Source organism: Erinaceus europaeus, chromosome 1 (genome assembly GCF_950295315.1).
Source record: "Erinaceus europaeus chromosome 1, mEriEur2.1, whole genome shotgun sequence".
Lineage (NCBI taxonomy): Eukaryota > Metazoa > Chordata > Mammalia > Eulipotyphla > Erinaceidae > Erinaceus > Erinaceus europaeus.
The window spans coordinates 180,066,763-180,086,036 of record NC_080162.1 but is presented as its reverse complement, the minus strand read 5'-3'; the positions used below and the strand labels follow the sequence as shown (position 1 = coordinate 180,086,036).

Genomic DNA, 19,274 nt, shown 5'->3' with positions numbered 1-19,274 from the left:
AAAAGATTTTTGAATAATACAATTCTAAAATTAGAAAACATCCATGAGGCCAAAATAGTTAAGTACTTCATGTTATGAAACAAGGTAATAGGGAAAATGGAAAAGATTAAATGCAACAAGGAACAACGCAAAATATACAATTTTATCAACACCTCAACATTGCTACACTTAAAAAGATGTTTCAAATTTCAGTGCCATCAGGATCCAGAAGTAGTAACAGGTTTAGGGTAAGACTTAGGAAAAGAAGGGGGCAGGGGCAGGGGCAGGGGCAGATAGCATAATGAATATGCAAAGACTCTTATGCTGAGGTTCAACCCCCACCCTCTCACCCTAGAAGGAAGGAAGGAAGGAAGGAAGGGAGGGAGGGAGGGAGGGAGGGAGGAAGGGGGGGGCAAATATACAGAGAGAGGTATGGAAATACTAGTCAACCCAATCTGTGACCTTGGGAGAACTACTGCAGTTTCCAATGGAGGGGATGGAGACACAGAACTCTGGTGGTAGGAAAAGGGTGTAGAATTATAACCGTTCAGAGAGAACACCAGAGCATCACTCTGGCAGTTTGAGATGCCAGGGATCAAACTTGGCACCGCACACTTGAGAGTTTAATGCTTTATGCACTGCACTACCTCTCGGGTCACAATATGATAGAGTTGCACATGAAAGAGAACCAGAGCACCACTCCGGTACATGTAGCACGGAAGACAGAAACACAGCACCTTCGAGTTCAGTGCTTAACCAAGTGAGCAACCTCACCAGCTCCAACTTCACTTTAGTAAGACTTTTTCCAGTTTAAGTAAAGTACCATACAATACAGTTCCTAAAACATTAAGCCATTTTAAAAATATGATACAAACAATTTTCTACTTAATATTTTAAGATTTCTAGAATTGTGGCCTGGGAGATGAGACAGAAGACAGAATACTGAAGTTCAAAAAGCAAGAAGTACTGAATTTGATACTCAGCACTGCAAGTACCAGACTGATGCCCTCTCTCTCATTAATGAATAGATTTCTGGAATTATCAAAATTAAACAATCTATTTTCTAATCTTTAAAAAAATCTTCTGGGAGCCGGGTGGTAGCACAGTGGGTTAAGTGCACATGGCGCAAAGCGCAAGGACCAGCAAGGATCCCGGTGTAAGGATCCCAGTTCGAGCCCCGGCTCCCCACCTGCAGGAGAGTCGCTTCACAGGCGGTGAAGCAGGTCTGCAGGTGTCTCTCTTTCTCTCCCTTTCTCTGTCTTCCCCTCCTCTCTCCATTTCTCTCTGTCCTATCTAACAATGACGATATCAATAACAACAACAATAATAACTAAAACAAGGGCAACAAAAGGGGAAATAAATAAAATAAAATCTTTTAACTATTGGATAGAGACAGAGAGAAACTGAGAGAGAAGGGGAGATGGAGAGGGGGAGAAACAGAGAGACACTTGCAGCCCTGCTTCACCACTCTTGAAGCTTTCCCCTGCAGGTGGGGATGATGAGGGGCTTCAACTGTAATGTGTGCGCTTAAACAGGTACACTACTGCCTGGCCTGCTCTTTTCTAATTTTTTTATAAAAATTTATTAATAACAGAGAAAAAATAGAGTATCACTCTGGCACATGCAATGTCAAGGATCAAACTCAGGTCATCAACTTTGAAGGTTCAATACTGTACCCAATGTGCTACCTCCTAGACGGCGATGTTTGTTTATTTGTTTATGAGAGAGAAAGAAGAGAGATTTTAAAAAGTCAAACATCATTCTGGTATACAATGCCAGGATTCAAACTCAGTGCCTAATGCTTAAGAACCCAATGTCATTGAAGAGTACATTGCACCACTTCCAAGGTCAATAGATAGACCTCTGACAGCGTTTTGTTTGTTTGTTTTCTTTTAGTTATTTATGAGAAAGGAGAGAAATAAGCAGCGCACCACTCTGGCACCTGTGGTGCTGGGGATCAAATGCATGACCTCATGCTTGAGAGTCCAGTGCTTTCTCCACTGCAGGACCTCCCAGTCACCACCCTGCCAGTTTTAATAATGTCTTGAGCCCACTATTCACAAGAAGACAATCTTGAGGAGGGCTGGGGAAACTGCATAACAGTTATGCAAAAGACTTGCATGACTAAACCTCTGTGTCCCCTGGTTCAATCCCTGACACCCCCATGAGCCAGAGCTAAGCAGTGTTCTAGCTAAAATGTAAAACAGAAATAATATGACCATGATCTTTTGAAATGAAGTTGAAAATGTATTTTTTCCTGTTACAGCTTAAATAACTTAAGTGACAGTAATATCCTGATGCAGGTAAAATTAAGAAATCTACTAAAAGTTCTTAAGGACATGGTCAAAGCAGCATTCATAACAGCATACCTTCCCTAAGCACTCTGAAATTTCAAAAACTCCCATTTCCTCACCTCCTTTCATGCTTGTTCTCGACAGGCCTATCACTTCCTACCATGCAATTAACTTAAATATCTGGTCCTTAAATATAAATATTCCCAAAGATGTTATACTGATAAGAGCAGAAACTATCTGTTTTTATTCACTATGGTATTCCCAGCACTTAGATAAATGCCTGACACAATGAGTCCTCAGGAAAAAAAAAAAAAAAACAATGGGGGGGGGAGTGGTGCCCACACACCTGGTTGATCACACACATTACAGTGCACAAGGACCTGGACCTGGTTTCAAGTCCCCAATTCTCACCTGCAGATGGAAAGCTTAGAGAGCAATTATTATCCCCCCCTTAATTTCTATCTCTATGCAAAAATAAATAAAGTGGTGTTAATGGCAGCTCGGGAGGTGGCCCAGTGACAGGAGCTTAGGACTTGAAGCTTGAAGTCTGAAATTTGATGCCTGGCATCACAAATGCCAGAGAGATGCTCTGGATATTTCTCATTCGTGTTTACAAATGAACAAATCTTTAAAATCTAGGAATAGTCGATGAATTAACAAATTTCATAATTTGGTTGTAGCTTTATTTGTTAACTTAAGAGTTGCTATGCAGGTTTGAGCCTGGCCCCTACCACACTGAAGAAGCTCCATGCACTAAAGGAAGTGTCTTCAGCGTTAAGGTGTCTCTATCTGAAAATGTTGATCTGAAGTGGTGAAGGCCCAGTGACAACAAAAAGACAAAGTGGGTTAAGCACACATGGCACAAAGCACAAGGACCTAAGTAAGGATCCCAGTTCAAGCCTCCCGCTCCCCTCCTGCAGGGGAGTCACTTTATAGGCGGTGAAATAGGTCTGCAGGTGTCTTTCTCTCTCCCTCTGTCTTCCCCTCCTGTCTCCATTTCTCTCTGTCCTATCCAATCCAATGACGACATCAATAACAACAATAACTACAACAAAGGTGGCAAAAGGGAAAATAAATAAATATTTAAAAAAAAAAAAAAAAGACAAGTGGTCCGGGAGGTGGCGCAGTGGTAAAGCTTTGGACTCTCAAGCATGAGGTCCAGAGTTTGAGCCCCGGCAGTACATATGCCAGAGTGATGTCTGGTTCTTTTTCTCTCCTCTTATATTTTTCATAAATAAATAAAAACCTTAAAAAAAAAAAAAAGACAAGCAAAGCAAAACATATGTATATGGTGAGAAAGAGATGGCCAGGAAAAACTTTGTTCACCAAAGACACTGAACAACCACACAGATAGTGCTATGTTTCAAAAAGTTTGATTTATCTACATAAAAATATTTTTCATGGGCAGGAGAGAGCACACCAGGTAGGACATCTGCACTGCCATGCCTACAGTCCAGGTTCAAATCCCAACAACACCTGGAAGATGTTATGGCATCAGAAATAACTGGTGCTGTGGTCTCTCTCCCCTCCCTCTCTCTCCCACTTCTCCTACTAGAATGAAAAAAGTAGCCCATACAGGTGAAAGTGCTCTCTAGCAAGACCTCAGACACGCAACTTAGATAAACACAAACTAAATATATACTCAAGATACTACCAGAAAATCTGTATCAGGTTTGAATGTTACAAGTACAAGGGAAAGATTTAGTTTTGTTTACTTAGCATTCTACTTCTCTAGTCATAAAAAAAAAAAAGGAATAGATGTTAAGGCAAGTACACACAGAATATTACACTGGCAAGTCTTTTTTCCCACTGCTTAAGCTACTATGTAAAATTCAAGATTATCTACATCAAGTTCTCTATCTTCAGTTTTCTACTAAAACTGAAATCTACTTCAGCCCCAGAAGTGAGGTGTTGGCTAGAGAACATTTGAGAGCATGAGGTCCTGAGTTCAATCCCTGGCATTGTATGTACCAGAGTAATGTTCTGGTTTTCTCTCTCTCATGTTAATAAAACCTTTAATGGATTCAACTCAGCCTTTTCCAGATATTTTAAGTCCATATCTAATCAGCTCAGTAGTTATCCCTACAATTCTCTTGTCAAATATAATCACTAGTATTGTGGCTTTAAATTTTAGTTGTAGACTGACAGTTTTAATCTTAGTAACATTTAACAATTTTAAATTTGTCATGTTGCTGATCAACTGTATAACTAGTGATCCACAGTTCCTTTTTTGGCTTCAAAAGAGGAAACTTCTCTAATGTCTCTAGGGAAACTAGCGTAAAGTATAATGTTTCCTGAAATTGTTCTTGTTTTTTCCCTGCTCGGCTTCATGATCTCTCTTCAACTAAGAAAGCAATTTTTTTTCCTATTCAGCTAGAAAAACCCAGAGGGAAAAGTAAAGACAGAAAGAATACTGTGTGGAAATAGATGAGAGGGGACAGATGACACAAAAGCATAAAAGTAAAGCAAATATGGGCACAAAGCAGAAGAAAATCTAAGATGAAATAAAGCCACCATTCTCTTTCTAGAACATTATAAAACAAAAAAGAATGACTAGAGATACAAATTCTAGAAACAAAAGCACAAAATCCTTCTAAGGAAAACATGGTCGTTTTCTTATGAAGATGTTGTTAAAACTCTTTAAAAAAAATGCTGTTAACTCTAGCTTCTCTTCCTAAATCAGGACGGATTAGTCTTGATTAGTTCCATGAAAGGCACAGATAACAGAGTCAATCTTCACACACACACACACACACACACACACACACACACACACACCTGCAATCATGGTTGCCATCTTAGCCTGAAAAAAAAAAAAAAAACCAAACTGACTGAATGTATTGGGGTGGTGGTGGGGGGTGGTCTATTAAGTTGGAAAAGCCAGAAAACCACTCGCTGCCAAGTTAGGAAGATATGACACTGGGTTAACAAAAGCTTCCTACCAAACTAGGGTTGCACTCAAGACCTAGAGAAGGGCAAAAGGCCATTGTGGCACGACCAAGACTGCAAGGGTGGGGCAACAAGAAAGGAGGAATAAAAATCTTTAAAAATCGAGGGCGAGTTACCCGGGGAAGTACGAGGGGACTGGAGACTCATGGAGGGGGGGAAGATTGCAGACTGGGGGAAAAGGATGAGGAGCTCAACGCAGTTTGGGAGAAAGTGAGCTGCTGCTGGACGACTGATGGCTGGCGGAGTGCGGAGGCTGATCACAGGACGATACCTACGGGGCAAAGGCTTAAGAGCCAAAGGGAGGAAATCCATAGGGCCAGTCGGGGAAGCCGGGCGTGGGAGGCCTGAGCAGAGGCCAAGAAGCGCCCTTGCAGCCCGCCGCCTTCTCCCGGAACGCCTTTTCTGCCCCCCCACATTCAGCCCTGGTCGGGGCCGCCCCTGTCCCCGGACACAACGGCGAGCAGCTGTTTCCGCCCCGGCCGGCCGGGGACCGGGGACCGGGGAGAAAAAGGCATCTCCGGGGCGGGCGGTCTGGCCAACGGCGGCAGTCGGGGTGGGTGGGAGGTGACGCGGGGACCACTGTCGCCGCCCCTAAGCCACACTTCCCTCTCTTGTCGTCGGCCCTCTCGACCCCCCCAACTTCCCGGCCGACTGGTGTCCGCTTCGCCCCACCGAGCGAGACCCTGTCCACACACATACACCCCGCGCCCTTCTCGCCGCCTCTCGCCTCTCCCTAGCGCCCCGAAGCTGGAGCGGAACCGGCCACCAGTGCCGCTCCCGAGCCAGTCCGAGCGGCCCAGAGCCCTCGACGCCACCGCCGACCGAACGCTCGCATCCTCCCGGCTGCTCCCTCGCCCGCCCAGATGCTGCAAACTCCTCTCACCTGCATAGACGCCATGATGAAACCATCCCCCCCAAGGCCGGCGAGGCCAGAGACGCAGGGGGCGGAGCTGCCGTGCTCGCGTCACGCCGCGGGGGCTCTACAGCCCGGGCACCGGGGGCGGGGCCTCCGATGGGAAGGGGATGGCGCGAGGCGATTGGCTGGAGCCCAGGGCTCTGAGGGTGGGAGCGGGGTGGGGGCGGTGAGTGTACACCCGGTGGGTGCCAGTTCTCGGGCGTCCGCGGGGAATCTCCCAGGCGCCCCTCCTTTCTCTGGAGAGTGGAGGGAAAAAAAGCCCCTTCGGTGCTGACCTAGCCAGCTTAGGTCTGGTAAAGGTTTTGTTTTTGTTTTGTTTTTGTCTCTACTCCTTGATCTGGATGGTGTCCCCATGGCTGGGTAATTTTGTGTTTGTGTGTTGTTGTTGTTGTTGTTTTTAAAATCTCCCTGTTATTGTTTTTGTTTCAGTTTTTCCAACCACAGGTGTGTGGTTTACAGTGTTTTCCTTTCCGTGCCTTTCCTCCACCACCACGCTCACTTTTCACACCTTTAGGGTCAATAAAACTTCCCGCGGGGCTACTTTCTGGTTTTGGGAACCGGAGATACTTCTCATATTCCTAATTTGGAGAAAAGAGACACAGACTTCCTTGTGCGAGGAGTTTGAAGCAGAGCACTCACTGATATATTAAAAGCAAGGGCAGTTTGTGGAGCTGAAACTTTGCCTGAAAGGGAGGAACGTTTTTTAGGGGATTTCCTTTTGTTACGCGCAATTTCGGCCACTACTGAACCCATAGTTGATTAAGCTTCCTGTGTAACAGTATTGGTTGTTATGGCATAAACATTTGATTGCAGATTTGACTCGACTTTTCAAAAATACAAGTGTCGCGTTTTAATATTGCATTTGCACCTTGTACATCCAGACTTCTCTTCAGTCTATTGCAGTTTTGTGATCTGTTCAACTAGGAATTTTTTCAACTAGGAATATTTATGTAGGGAAGGCTGAACATACAGAATTTATTCTGGGAATGCACTAGTTCTGCCAACATCAGAAACCACGTTTCTGAAAGCTATTCCAGAATTGAAGATGTCACTGGTTTATAAGAGGAAATAGAAGCCAAAAACTTGCACCTCATGTTCTGTAAAAGTTAAAGTAGAAAACTTATAACTTTGCCAGAAAGTTTAAAAAGCTGTTATTTTTAAAAAATATTTATTCCCTTTTGTTGCACTTATTTTATTGTTGTAGTCGCTGTTGGATAGGACAGAGAGAAATAGAGAGAGGAGGGGAAGACAGAGAGGGGGAGAGAAAGATAGACACCTGCACACCTGCTTCACCGCCTGTGAAACAACTCCCCTGCAGGTGGGGAGCCAGGAGCTCGAATTGGGATCCTTATGCCGGTCCCTGCACTTTACCCACGTGCACTTAACCCTCTGCGTTACCTCCCGACACCCAAAAATCTGTTATTTTTTTTAAACTTGGCATTCTTTTCAGAAATGTCTACAGAATTTAAATATAACAATTTAAGATATCATTCTTCCCACTCTTAAGATCATTATGTTCTCTGAGAACTTCACTAATGTAAGGGTGTACAGAAAGAAAAAATCTTTAATATATACTAATAACTGTTTTGCAATATTAAAACACTGTTCCTCATTAGAGTGGAAGTTATTTGTTATACTTTTTCCTCACAGATTTCCATTCTATTATTTCCAGGAGAGAGCTGGTTTTCTCTTTTTCATGCAAAATGATTGTGTCCTTGAGAAATGGTAGAATGTTTTTGTCCAAAATCACCCAAAAAAGTATCAGATGTCAGGCCAGATGCATTGTCAACATTTCTACAATGAGTAGCATTATTTTTTCCCACGTATGTTTTCATCTTGAAACCTTTGCCCCTCTAATCTCATAAATAGCTCCAGAGAATCAGGTTTTACTCTACAAGATTCATTTTGTTTAAAAGTTGATTCTTCCCAAGCTGTAACTGACTTCTGATTGTCCCACAAACAAAACATTATGACATCATCAGAGCCAACAAATTGCCATGGCAGTTATTAGTAAGGAAGAAAAAGAGTTACAGCCTCCTTACACTCCTCACAGTAAAACCAGTTGCTCCCCTGGGTGTGTGTGTGTGTGTGTGTGTGTGTGTGTGTGTGTGTGTGTTTTCCACCAAGTCTGGTGGCTTTTTCCTTCTGTCATTCCTTCTTTAATCTCTCCCTCGCTATCTCTTTGACAAAGGGTGAAAAGTAGAAAGAGGGAGATGGGGTTGGTAGTGCAGCGGGTTAAGCACAGTTAGCACAAAGCACAAGGACAGGAGTAAGATCCCAGTTCCAGCCCCCCCCCCCACCTGCAGGGGAGTCGCTTCATAGGCAAAGCAGGTCTGCAGGTTTCTTTTTCTCCCCCTCTGTCTTCCCCTCCTCTCTCAACTTTTCTCTGTTCTATCCAACAACAATAACTACAACAACAAAAAAAAAAAACAAGGGCAACAAAAGGGAAAATAAATAAATAAATATAAAAAAAAGAAAGAGGGAGACAGGAGAAACACTTGTAGCACTTCTCCATTGCTCATGAAGCTTCCCCTCTGCAGGTAGAGAATGGCTGTTTGAACCCAGGTCTTGTGCATGGTAATGTGTTCACTCAGCCCCTCACCTGGGTTTCATATGTCTTAAAATTGTTGCCAGTGGTCCAGAAGGTAGCACAGTGGATAAAGCATTGGACTCTCAAGCATTAGGTCCTGAGTTCAGTCTCTGGCAGCACACGTACCACAGTGATACCTGCTTCTTTCTTTCTCTCCACCAATCATTCTTATTGAATTAAAATATATATATTTAAAATTATTTTCATAAAATTGAAGTTAGGGGTGGGGAGGTAGCATAATGGTTATGCTAAAAGACTTTCATTCCAGAGCCTCCAAAGTCCCAGGTTCAGTCCCCACCACCACCACTATAAACTAGAGCTGAACAGTGCTCTAGTAAAAAAGAAAAAAAAAAGGAAGGAAAGAAGGAAAAAAAGGGAGAAGTCTGTACCCAGTATATCCTTCCTAAGAAATATTCAGTATTCCATAACTCACTATTTTCCTAATGTTTTCCAATAATATGTAGGAGAAGAACTAGTTATACTTGAGCTAAGAAAGTGATACTCAGGAGTCGAGCGGTAGCACAGTGGGTTAAGCACACGTGGCGCAAAGAAAGTGATACTCATATTGGGTAGGGCATACCTATAGGAAGCAACACCTTTTTTTTTTTTTTTTTTGCCTACAGAGTTATCTCTGGGGGTCTGTGCCGGCACTACAAATCCACTGCTTCTGGTGGTCATTTTTTCCATTTTATTGGCTAGGACAGAGATAAATTGAGAGGGGGGAGGAGAGAGAGAGAAGGAGAGAGGGGCATTTGAAGACCTGTTTCACTGCTTGTGAAGCGTCCCTCCTGCAGGTGGGGAGCTACAGGCTCAAGTCCAGAACATTGCATGTGTTCATGGGTTATATTTTTATACAACAGCTGCAGAATGGGACTCATATACCAATTCTTTATAGAGTCTCAATTGATTATCAAAAGATAAAAAGTATGAGGTCCTAAATTCAACTGCTAGCATCTCATGTGCCAGAGTGATGCTCTGGCTCCACCTCTCTCTCTCTCATACACACACACACACACACACACACACAAGCTACAAAGGAAAAAAAAGGAGTCGGGTGGTAGCGCAGTGGGTTAAGCGCAGGCGGTGCGAAGCGCCAGGACCGTTTTTTCATATTATTTTTATTACCAGAGCACTGCTCAGCTCTGGCTTATGGTGGTGCGGGGAACTGAACCTGGGACTTTGGACCTCAGGCATGAAAGTCACTTTGCATAACCATTATGCTATCTACCCCTGCTCTCTCTGTCTTTATTTAAAAAGAAAAAAAGTGAAAATATGTGCATTTAACCAGTTACGTCACTGCCCAGCCCCCCTCCAAGAAAGTGAAAATAAATAATTACTCAAGGGACTAGTGCAGATATCCTATGAGAATATAATTGTTGAAGCAAGAAGAGGCAAAGTCTTGACTCTATGTTTCCCAAGAGTATCTTGCTACTAGACTCCTACTGACTGACAAAAATAAAACAAAACAACATGCAGCTGAAGCAACCATTTTCCAGTCAATTGCCAAAATAACTAACACAAAGGGAAAGAAGAGAGGTGCCCACTATTTGTTATTTATGTCTTTTTTTTGTAATTAAAAAATTTTTTTTTAATTTTTTAAATATATTTATTTATTTATTTTGTTGCCCTTGTTTTTATTGTTGTAGTTATTATTGATGTCATTGTTGTTGGATAGGACAGAGAGAAATGGAGAGAGGAGGGGAAGACAGAGAGGAGAAGAGACAGACACCTGCAGACCTGCTTCACCGCCTGTGAAGCGAGTAGGGAGCCGGGGGCTCGAACCGGGATCCTTCCGCTGGTCCTTGTGCTTAGCGCCACCTGCACTTAACCCGCTGCGCTACCGCCCGACTCCCCAAAATTTTTTATACTTATTTATTTTCCCTTTTGTTGCCCTTGTTCTTTATTGTTGTTGTAGTTATTATTGCTGTTATTGATATCACTGTTGTTGGATAGGACAGAAAGAAATGGAGCGAGGAAGGGAAGACAAAAAGGGGGAGAGAAAGACAGACACCTGCAGACCTGCTTCACTGCCTGTGAAGCGACCCCCCTGCAGGTGGGGAGCCGGGGCTTGAACCGGTATAGTTACGCAGGCCCTTGCACTTCGCATCACGTGCGCCTAACCTGGGCACTACCGCCGACTCCCTATCTACATCTTTTTAAAAACATGGAGTTGTTCCATTGGTTACACCCGTGTGGATCTATTGATATGGAAAAGCTGATACAGCAGACATAAAAGGATGCTCAAAAAAGGATGCCCTACAAGCAAATCTTACCAGGGCAAAACTAGAAGCGTCTACTATGTGACCCAGTATACTGTTAACATTGTAAAAAATGAGTAAAGGGCAAGAGTCTTGCCAAGAGAATCGATGTTCATTATCAAGCCCTCTAAGCATAGTGTGCTGCTTTGCTATGTGCACGACCCAGGCTTGAGCCCAGCCCCAGCGTACTGAAGGAAGCTTCGGTGCTGTGGCCTCTTTTGTTCCAGGGTTATAGGTGGAGCTCAGTGCGTGAACTACAAATACACTGCTCCTGGTGGCTTTTTCTTTCTTTCTTTTTAAATTTTTACTTATAAAATGGAAATATTGACAAGACCATAGGATAAGAGGAGTACAATTCCACACAGTTCCCACCACCAGAACTCTATTGGTCCCCTCCCTTGATAGCTTTCCTATTCTTTTTTAAAAATATTTATTTATTTTTGGATAGAGGCAGAGATAAATTGAGGGGGGAAGAGTAGATAGAGATGAAGAGACACCTGCAGCCCTGCTTCACCACTTGTGAAGTTTTCCTCCCTGCAGGTGGGGACCAGGGGCTTGAGCCTGGGTCCTTGAGCACTATAATTTGAGCAGTTAACCAGGTGCACCATCAATTGGCCCCTCCTATTCTTAAAAAAATTTTTTTATTATCTTTATTTGTTTATTGGATAGAGACAGCCAGAAATTGAGAGGGGAGGGTCAGATAGAAAGAGAGACAGGGGGAGTCTGGCGGTAGCGCAGCGGGTTAAGCGCGTGTGGTGCAAAGCGCAAGAGCCGTTGGAAGGATCCTGGTTCAAGCCCCGGCTCCCCACCTGCAGGGGAGTCGCTTCACAGGCAGTGAAGTAGGTCTGCAGGTGTCTATCTTTCTCTCCTCTTCTCTGTCTTCCCCTCCTCTCTCCATTTCTCTCTGTCCTATCCAACAACAATAATAACTACAACAATAAAACAAGGGCAACAAAAGGGAGTAAATAAATAGCAAAAAAAAAAAATTAAAAAAAAAAAGAAAGAGAGACAGATACCTGCAGGACTGCTTTACCACTTATGAAGCTTTCCCCCTGCAGGTGGGGACTGGGGACTTAAACCTGGGTCCTTGCACATTGTAACATGTGTGTTCAACCAGGTGCACCACCACCTGGCCCCACTTTCCTATTCTTTATCCCTCTGAGAGTATGGACCCCAGATCACTATGGGGTGCAGAAGGTGGGAGGTCTGGCTTCTGTAATTGCTCCTCCACTGAAAATGGGCATTAGCAAGTCCATCCATAGCCCCAGCCTGTCTCTCTCTTTCCCTAGTGGGGCAAGGCTCTGGGGAGGCAGGGTTCTAGGACATATTGGTGGGGTCGTCTACCCAGGGAAGTCAAGCTGGCATCATGGTAACATCTGGAACCTGGTGGCTGAAAAAGAATTAAGTTATAAAGCAGAAAAAAAATTGTTTAATCATGAACCTAAAGGCAAGAATATTGCAGGTGAAGATTTGGAGGTCTCAGTTTTGGAAAAAAGTAGTAGGTCTATTTCAGGTATATTCCAAGGGGCCCATGACTTTACTAGTTTTTGCTTGCGCCTGACATCTAATATGCAGGTGGACCCAGGTGATTGTCCAGGGAGATGGTGGTCATAGTTGGAAAAAGGGCAAGAAAGCTGGATTAGGGAAGAGAGCAGCTCCCAAATATGGGAAAAGTGTACAAATATTATTAACTGTAAACCTCACTGATTTCATCTGGGGCCCAAGTTCAGCACAGGAGCCCGTGTAACCTCTGCACCCCTGTAGGTCTGAGCTCGCATTCTGTGGTCATGTCTAGGAACATTCCAGGCTACACTAATTTCAGGACCCATCTTCCTTGGGTGGTAGGTAGAGTATGTTGTCCAATCTCCCTTCAGAGAATGGAATATTCCCTACCATTGTTGATCCACATTGAGGGCAATGTCCTGTAGCAGCCCACAAAGGGGTCCAGTATGTCCTTCCCGCTGGAGATGACCAGTGACAGTGGTGAGAGGGATCTTTTAGAGATCTGGGCCCATCATGTCCGTTTGGGAATCCCATGACTCCCTGACTAGGGCCCCCAGATGATTTTTTTTTTTAATTTTTTTTAATATTTATTTTATTTATTTATTCCCTTTTGTTGCCCTTGTTGTTTTATTGTTGTAGTTATTATTGTTGTTGTCGTTGTTGGATAGGACAGAGAGAAATGGAGAGAGGAGGGGAAGACAGAGAGGAGGAGAGAAAGATAGACACCTGCAGACCTGCTTCACCGCCTGTGAAGCGACTCCCCTGCAGGTGGGGAGTCGGGGTTCGAACCGGGATCCTTATGCTGGTCCTTGTGCTTTGCGCCACCTGCGCTTAACCCGCTACGCTACCGCCCGACTCCCTAGATGATTTTTTTTTTTCCATTTTATTAGACAGGACAGAGAGAAATTGAAAGAGGAGGAGATAGGGAGAGAGAAAAATAGAAACTTGCAGACCTGCTTCACTGCCTGTGAAGAGACCACACACACACACACACACACACACACACACACACACACACACACACGCAGGTGGTGAACCAGTGAGTCCAACCAGGATCCTTATGCAGGTCTTTGCTCTTTATTACTATGTGCTTAACCCTGTGCGTCACTGCCCAACCCCATTCATTCTCATTCTCTCTCTGCCTCTAAAAAAGAAGGAAAAGGATCCACTGCCAAAGTGTAGGGCATTTGGATTCAACGGAAGCATCATCAGCCTATGCAAGAAAAGAAAAATCAAACAACAAAGAAAACATTAGCCTGCTCCCCCTGGATAGGCTCACTTCATGGGGACCAGTGTGCTGCTGAAACCCATTCCCTGTCAATCCATGGCATGATCAACATAAAAACATAAGAGATCAGGACTACTTAAAAGAATTATGGGCAGGGGTAGATAGTACAATGGTTTTGGAAAGTGACTCTCATGCCTGAGGCTCCAAGGTCACAGATTCAGCCCCATGTGCCACCAGAAGCCAGAGCTGAGCAGTGCTCTGGTTTAAAAAAAAAAAGTTTCTGGATAGGGGCTGGGTGGTGACACGTGGTTGAATGTACATGCACATGCACAAGGACCCAGGTTAAAGGCCCCCCCACACCTGAGGGGATGTTTTACAAGTCGTAAAGCAGGCTTGCAAGAATCTTTCTCTCTCCCTCTCTATCCTTCCCCACCCCCAGTTTCTCTCTGTCTTACCAAATAAAAACTAAGGAAAAAATGTCTACCAGAGCAGTGGATTTGTAGTGCCAGTACTGAACCCAGTGATAACCCTGGTGGAAAAAAAATATATAAATTTTAAAGTAATTGTAGAGAAGTGAAATCACACATGTGTGAGGAGGTCCTGAAGCCATAAAAAAAAAAAAAAAACAGTAAAGTAAAACTGGATTGTAATGGTTGCTCCACTATATAAATTTGCTAAGAATTGTTAAACCTAATGCTCACAATTGACAACATTTATGATATGCAAGCATGTAAAATACACTCTTAACAAAGTTATTTTTGAAGTATTTCACTACTTTTCACTTTTGAATTTGTTGCTGGAGCACTTCTCAGCTCTGGCTTATGGTGGTGCTCAGGACAGAACTTGGCACATACTTTTGTGCCAAGTATGGAAGTCTGTTGTGTAAACTATGCTATTGATATTTCCCCCAGTTCAGTATTTCAATATTTTAACACATACTGAAGGGAGAAAAAAATCTGATATTCCCTGACCTCTTCACCCAGAAACATCAGAGCTATTGCGCCAAAGCAGAACTCTGGGAGAAGGAGGGGAAGGGAGTGGAGTAGAGAGGATTTTGTGGTACTGGGACACGGTGGTGGATAGAACCTAAGTTAGGGGTGAGAGTCTTTTGCAGATACCTGTAACAGGGAGATGAGAAATTGTTCCCTTTTGTCAACAACTGCACTATAAACCATTAACTCCCAAATAAAAATGAGTTTAAAAAGAAAAAGGAAAGAGCGTTGGGTTGTAGCACAGTGGGTTAAGTGTACATGACACGAAGCGCAAGGAGTAAGGATCCCGGATCGAGCCCCTAGCTCCCCACCTGCACAGGAGTTGCTTCATAGGCAGTGAAGCAGGTCTGCAGGTGTCTCTCTTTTTCTTCCCGTCTTCCCCTCCTCTCTCCATTTCTCTCTGTCCTATCTAACAACGATGACATCGATAACAACAACAATAAAAAACAACAAATGCAACAAAAGGGAAAATAAATAAATATAAAAAAAGGAAAAAGCTCTAGACTTTAGGGGAAAAATTATTTGACAAAAGACTAATTTTATAGGGTGGGAAGAACTGACAGTAAAATGCAGACTTTTGGAGATAGATTCCTGGTAAAAAGGATCTGGTCAGTGGGGATAGATAACATGATGGTTGAGTCGGGCAGTAGCATAGTGGGTTAAGCGCATGTGGCGCAAAGCGCAAGGACTGGTGGAAGGATAACATGATGGTTATGCAAAGAGACTCTCATGCCTGAGATGGGGTGTGGGGGGGTTGGTGCACCCAGTTAAGTGCACATATTTCCAGTCCCTGCTCCCCACCTGTGAGGGAGATGCTTCACAAAAAGTGTCTATCATTCTCTCCCCGTCCCTTCTCAATTTCTCTCTGTTTTATATATAATAATAGTTTTAAAAGAGAGAGAGAGCGAGGGAAAGACTCATGCCATGGTCTGGTAGGTGGTGCAGTGGATAAAGAACAGGACTCTCAAGCCTGAGGTCCAGAGCTCAACCTTCGGCAGCACATGTACTGAGTGTTGCCTGGTTCTTTCTCTCTCCTCCTATCTTTCTCATTATTAACTAAATAAAATCTTTTTAAAAAAAACTTTAAAAAAGAAAGAGAGAAAGACTACTCGCTCATACTGAGGCTCCAAAATCTCATGTTCAATCCCCCTACATCACCATAAGCTAGAGCTGAGCAATGCCCTGGAATAGTGATAATAATGATAGTAATTTTTTTTTTCCTCCAGGGTTATTGCTGGGCTCGGTGCCTGCACCATGAATCCACCACTCCTGGAGGCCATTTTTCCCCCTTTTTGTTGCCCTAGTTGTTGCAGCCTCTTTGCGGTTATTATTGCCATTGTTGACGTTGCTTTGTTGTTGGATAGGACAGAGAGAAATGGAGAGAGGAGGGGAAGACAGAGAGAGAGGGGAGAGAAAGATAGATACGTGCAGACCTGCTTCACCGCCCGTGAAGCGACTCCCCTGCAGGTGGGGAGCCGGGGGCTCGAACCGGGATTCTTACGCCGGTCCCTGCACTTTGCGCCATGTGCGCTTAACCCACTGCGCCACCGCCCGACTCCCGATAGTAAATTTTTAAAAATTAAAAAAGAATCTGGTCTGTGGAGAGCTTAAGTGTACGTATTTCCGCCCTACCTTTGCTCTATATATTTATTTTTAGGCTTATAAGTGACCTCTAACCCTACTTTGATACTCTCAATGACTTTCTTCTTCATCCTGGAAAGACAGTGTTTGTATCATGCCCTTCTGACTCTCCGTTCTTCTTCTCAAAGCCCTCTGCATTGGAAAACTTTTTTTATTATTTATTTATTTATTCCCTTTTGTTGCCTTTGTTGTTTTATTGTTGTGGATGTCGTCATTGTTGGATAGGACAGAGAGGAATGGAGAGCAGAGGACAGAGAGGATGAGAGAAAGAACCTACAGACCTGCTTCACCGCCACTGCAGGTGGGGAGGGCTCCAACCAAGATCCTTAGGCCGGTTGCGCTTTGCTCCACGTGCGCTAACCCACTGCACTACCGCCGGAAAAGCTTTTTAAGTCAGGGTCTACAGATTTGGTGGTGCCTTACTCTGAGTTTCTAGTTCTCTCCCACGTATATAGGAAGTATAAGTGCTATTAGTAAATTGTCTTTTACCTTTTCTCTTATTAGTCTGCTTCATGATTATTTGATTAGTTATTATTATTTTAATCTTTAGCCTCTTTTTTTTACATGAGTATTTATTTATTCTATTTGTTGTCCTTGTTTTATTGTTGTCCTAGTTATTATTGTTGTTGTTACTGATGTCGTCATTGTTAGATAGGACAGAGAGAAATGGAGAGAGACGGGGAAGGCAGAGGGAGAGAGAAAGATAGAAACCTGCAGACCTGCTTCACCGCCTGTGAAGCGACTCCCCTGCAGGTGGGGAGCCGGGGCTCAAACCGGAATCCTTACACGAATCCTTGCGCTTTGTGCCACATGCGCTTAACCCACTGTGCTACTGCCTGGCTCCCTGAGTCTTTATTTATTTTACTTCTTAGAGACAGAGAAATTGTGGGGGGGAGGGCAGTCTGCAGCCTTGCTTCACCACTTGTGAAGCTTTCCCTTTGCAGATGGGGATGAGGGGCTTGAACCTGGGTCCTTGCGCACTGAAATGACTGGCCCTTATCTTTATCCTCTTTTATTTTGGAATTCATGAAAATAAATAAAGTACATGACTGTTTTCAGTAATCACTTATGCTATGTCCATTGGCATGAGTCATTGATGAATCTTGAAGTTCTTTGCTTTTTTTATTTTTTTTTTAATTTTCCCTTTTGTTGCCCTTGTTTTTATTGTTGTTGTAGTTATTATTGTTGTTATTGATGTTGTCATTGTTAGATAAGACAGAGAGAAATGGAGAGAGGAGGGGAAGACAGAGAGGGGGCGAGAAAGACACCTGCAGACCTGCTTCACTGTCTGTAAAGCAACTCCCCTGCAGGTGGGGAGCCGGGGCTGGAACCAGGATCCTTACTCCTTGTTCATGCCACTTGCACTTAACCTGCTGCGCTACCGACCGACTCCTGAGCTTCTTTTCTAGGAGTTGAAGTCATTGGTAAACACAATGCCTTAAATATATATATTTTAAACTATATATATATATATATATATATATATATATATATATATGCAGTTTTCTTCTATGAGATTAACATCTCAGCTAGATTCTTTTTTTTTTCTTTATTGGGGGGATTAATTACAGTCGACAGTAAAATTCAGTAATTGATACATGTGAAACATTTTTCAGTTTTCTACATAACACTCTAACCCCCCACCTTGGTAGGTCTTCTTCTGCCATCATGTTCCAGGACCTGAACACTTTTGTGCAATACAGTATTATTATTATTATTATTATATTGAAAGAGACTTTAGCATCAAAGCTTCCTTCAGAATGTTGAGGGATGGGCTCATGGCAAAGCAACACTCAATACATGTAAATTATTTCACTAACCCTCTTTGACTTATTTACAGCCTTTTAAAATTTGAAAGAGCACAAAATGTTTATTCCCCCCCATATCGCCACACCAACATAACCTAGATGACCTCGATCTAGCTTTCCTATTGATGATATGAGTCCTAAACCTAGCCAGGTCTCTCCGGGTTTGGATTTCTTCATCTGAGAAATGGTGAGTCAATGACTTACTTAAAAATTTCCAGATGGGGGGGCCGAGCGGTAACGCAACGGGTTAAGCACACATGGCGCCAAACGCAAGGACCCGCGCAAATATCCGGGTCCAGCCCCTGGCTCCCTATCTGCAGGGGGGTCGCTTCAAAGGCAGTGAAGCAAGTCTGCAGATGTCTGTTTCTCTCCCCCTTTCTGTCTTCCCCTCCTCTCTCGATTTCTCTCTGTCCTATCCAACAACAGCAATGACAACAACAATAATAATGACAACAACAAGGGCAACAAAAAGGGGAAAAATTGCCTTCAGGAGCAGTGAATTCCTAGTGCAGGCACCGAGCCCCAATGATAACCCTGGAGGCAAAAATAAAATAAAATAAAATTTCCAGATGATCTTCCTTGTCCAAAAATTCTATAGCTGTGTGATTATAATTTATATTGCCTACTTTTCTCCTGTTCATAAGACCTTCTTGCCCAAACACTTTTTTTTTTTTTTTATCTTTGCTCTCATGTATAGCTGGAGAGCAGCCCCATCATTTTCGTCCCTGCTAGATGGTTGTTTCTCATCCTGTGACTTGCTTTCTGCCTTGCTTTCCTGCCCCACTGTTGTGCCCCCTTTTGCCTGATTAAGTTTATGTGGCCTTGGATGTAGCACAGTTGATAGAGTTTTAATACTCTCCAATATGAGGTTCTAAATTCAAGACTTGGGGCCGGGTGGCGGCACAACTGGTTGAGCGCACGTGCAGGTAAGGGCCTGGGGTTTGAACCCAGGTCCTTGTGCATTGTAGCCTGAACACTTAACCAGGTGTACTACCACCTGGCTCCCTGCCCCATAATTTCTTTATCTAGTAGTCTATCAGTGGGCATTTAGGTTGTTTGCATATTTTGGCTATTGCTTTTACTCTCTGTCACATAAGTGAATGAATAATGAACGAA

At 43.5% G+C, this 19,274-nt stretch overlaps 1 protein-coding gene across 2 annotated transcripts in view; it reads right to left on the bottom strand.

Annotated features, from left to right (window-relative positions):
• The window catches only part of UBE2W (ubiquitin conjugating enzyme E2 W), a 59,093-nt gene extending 52,867 nt beyond the window's left edge, over window positions 1-6,226 (bottom strand). For both annotated transcript variants that reach the window (XM_007538766.3, XM_016195091.2), the window contains exon 1: window positions 6,106-6,226. In XM_007538766.3, the coding sequence (XP_007538828.1) occupies window positions 6,106-6,120 (15 nt within the window). In that variant the 5' untranslated portion in view covers window positions 6,121-6,226. The remainder of the gene's footprint in view (window positions 1-6,105) is intronic.
• Window positions 6,227-19,274: the final 13,048 nt, after the last annotated feature.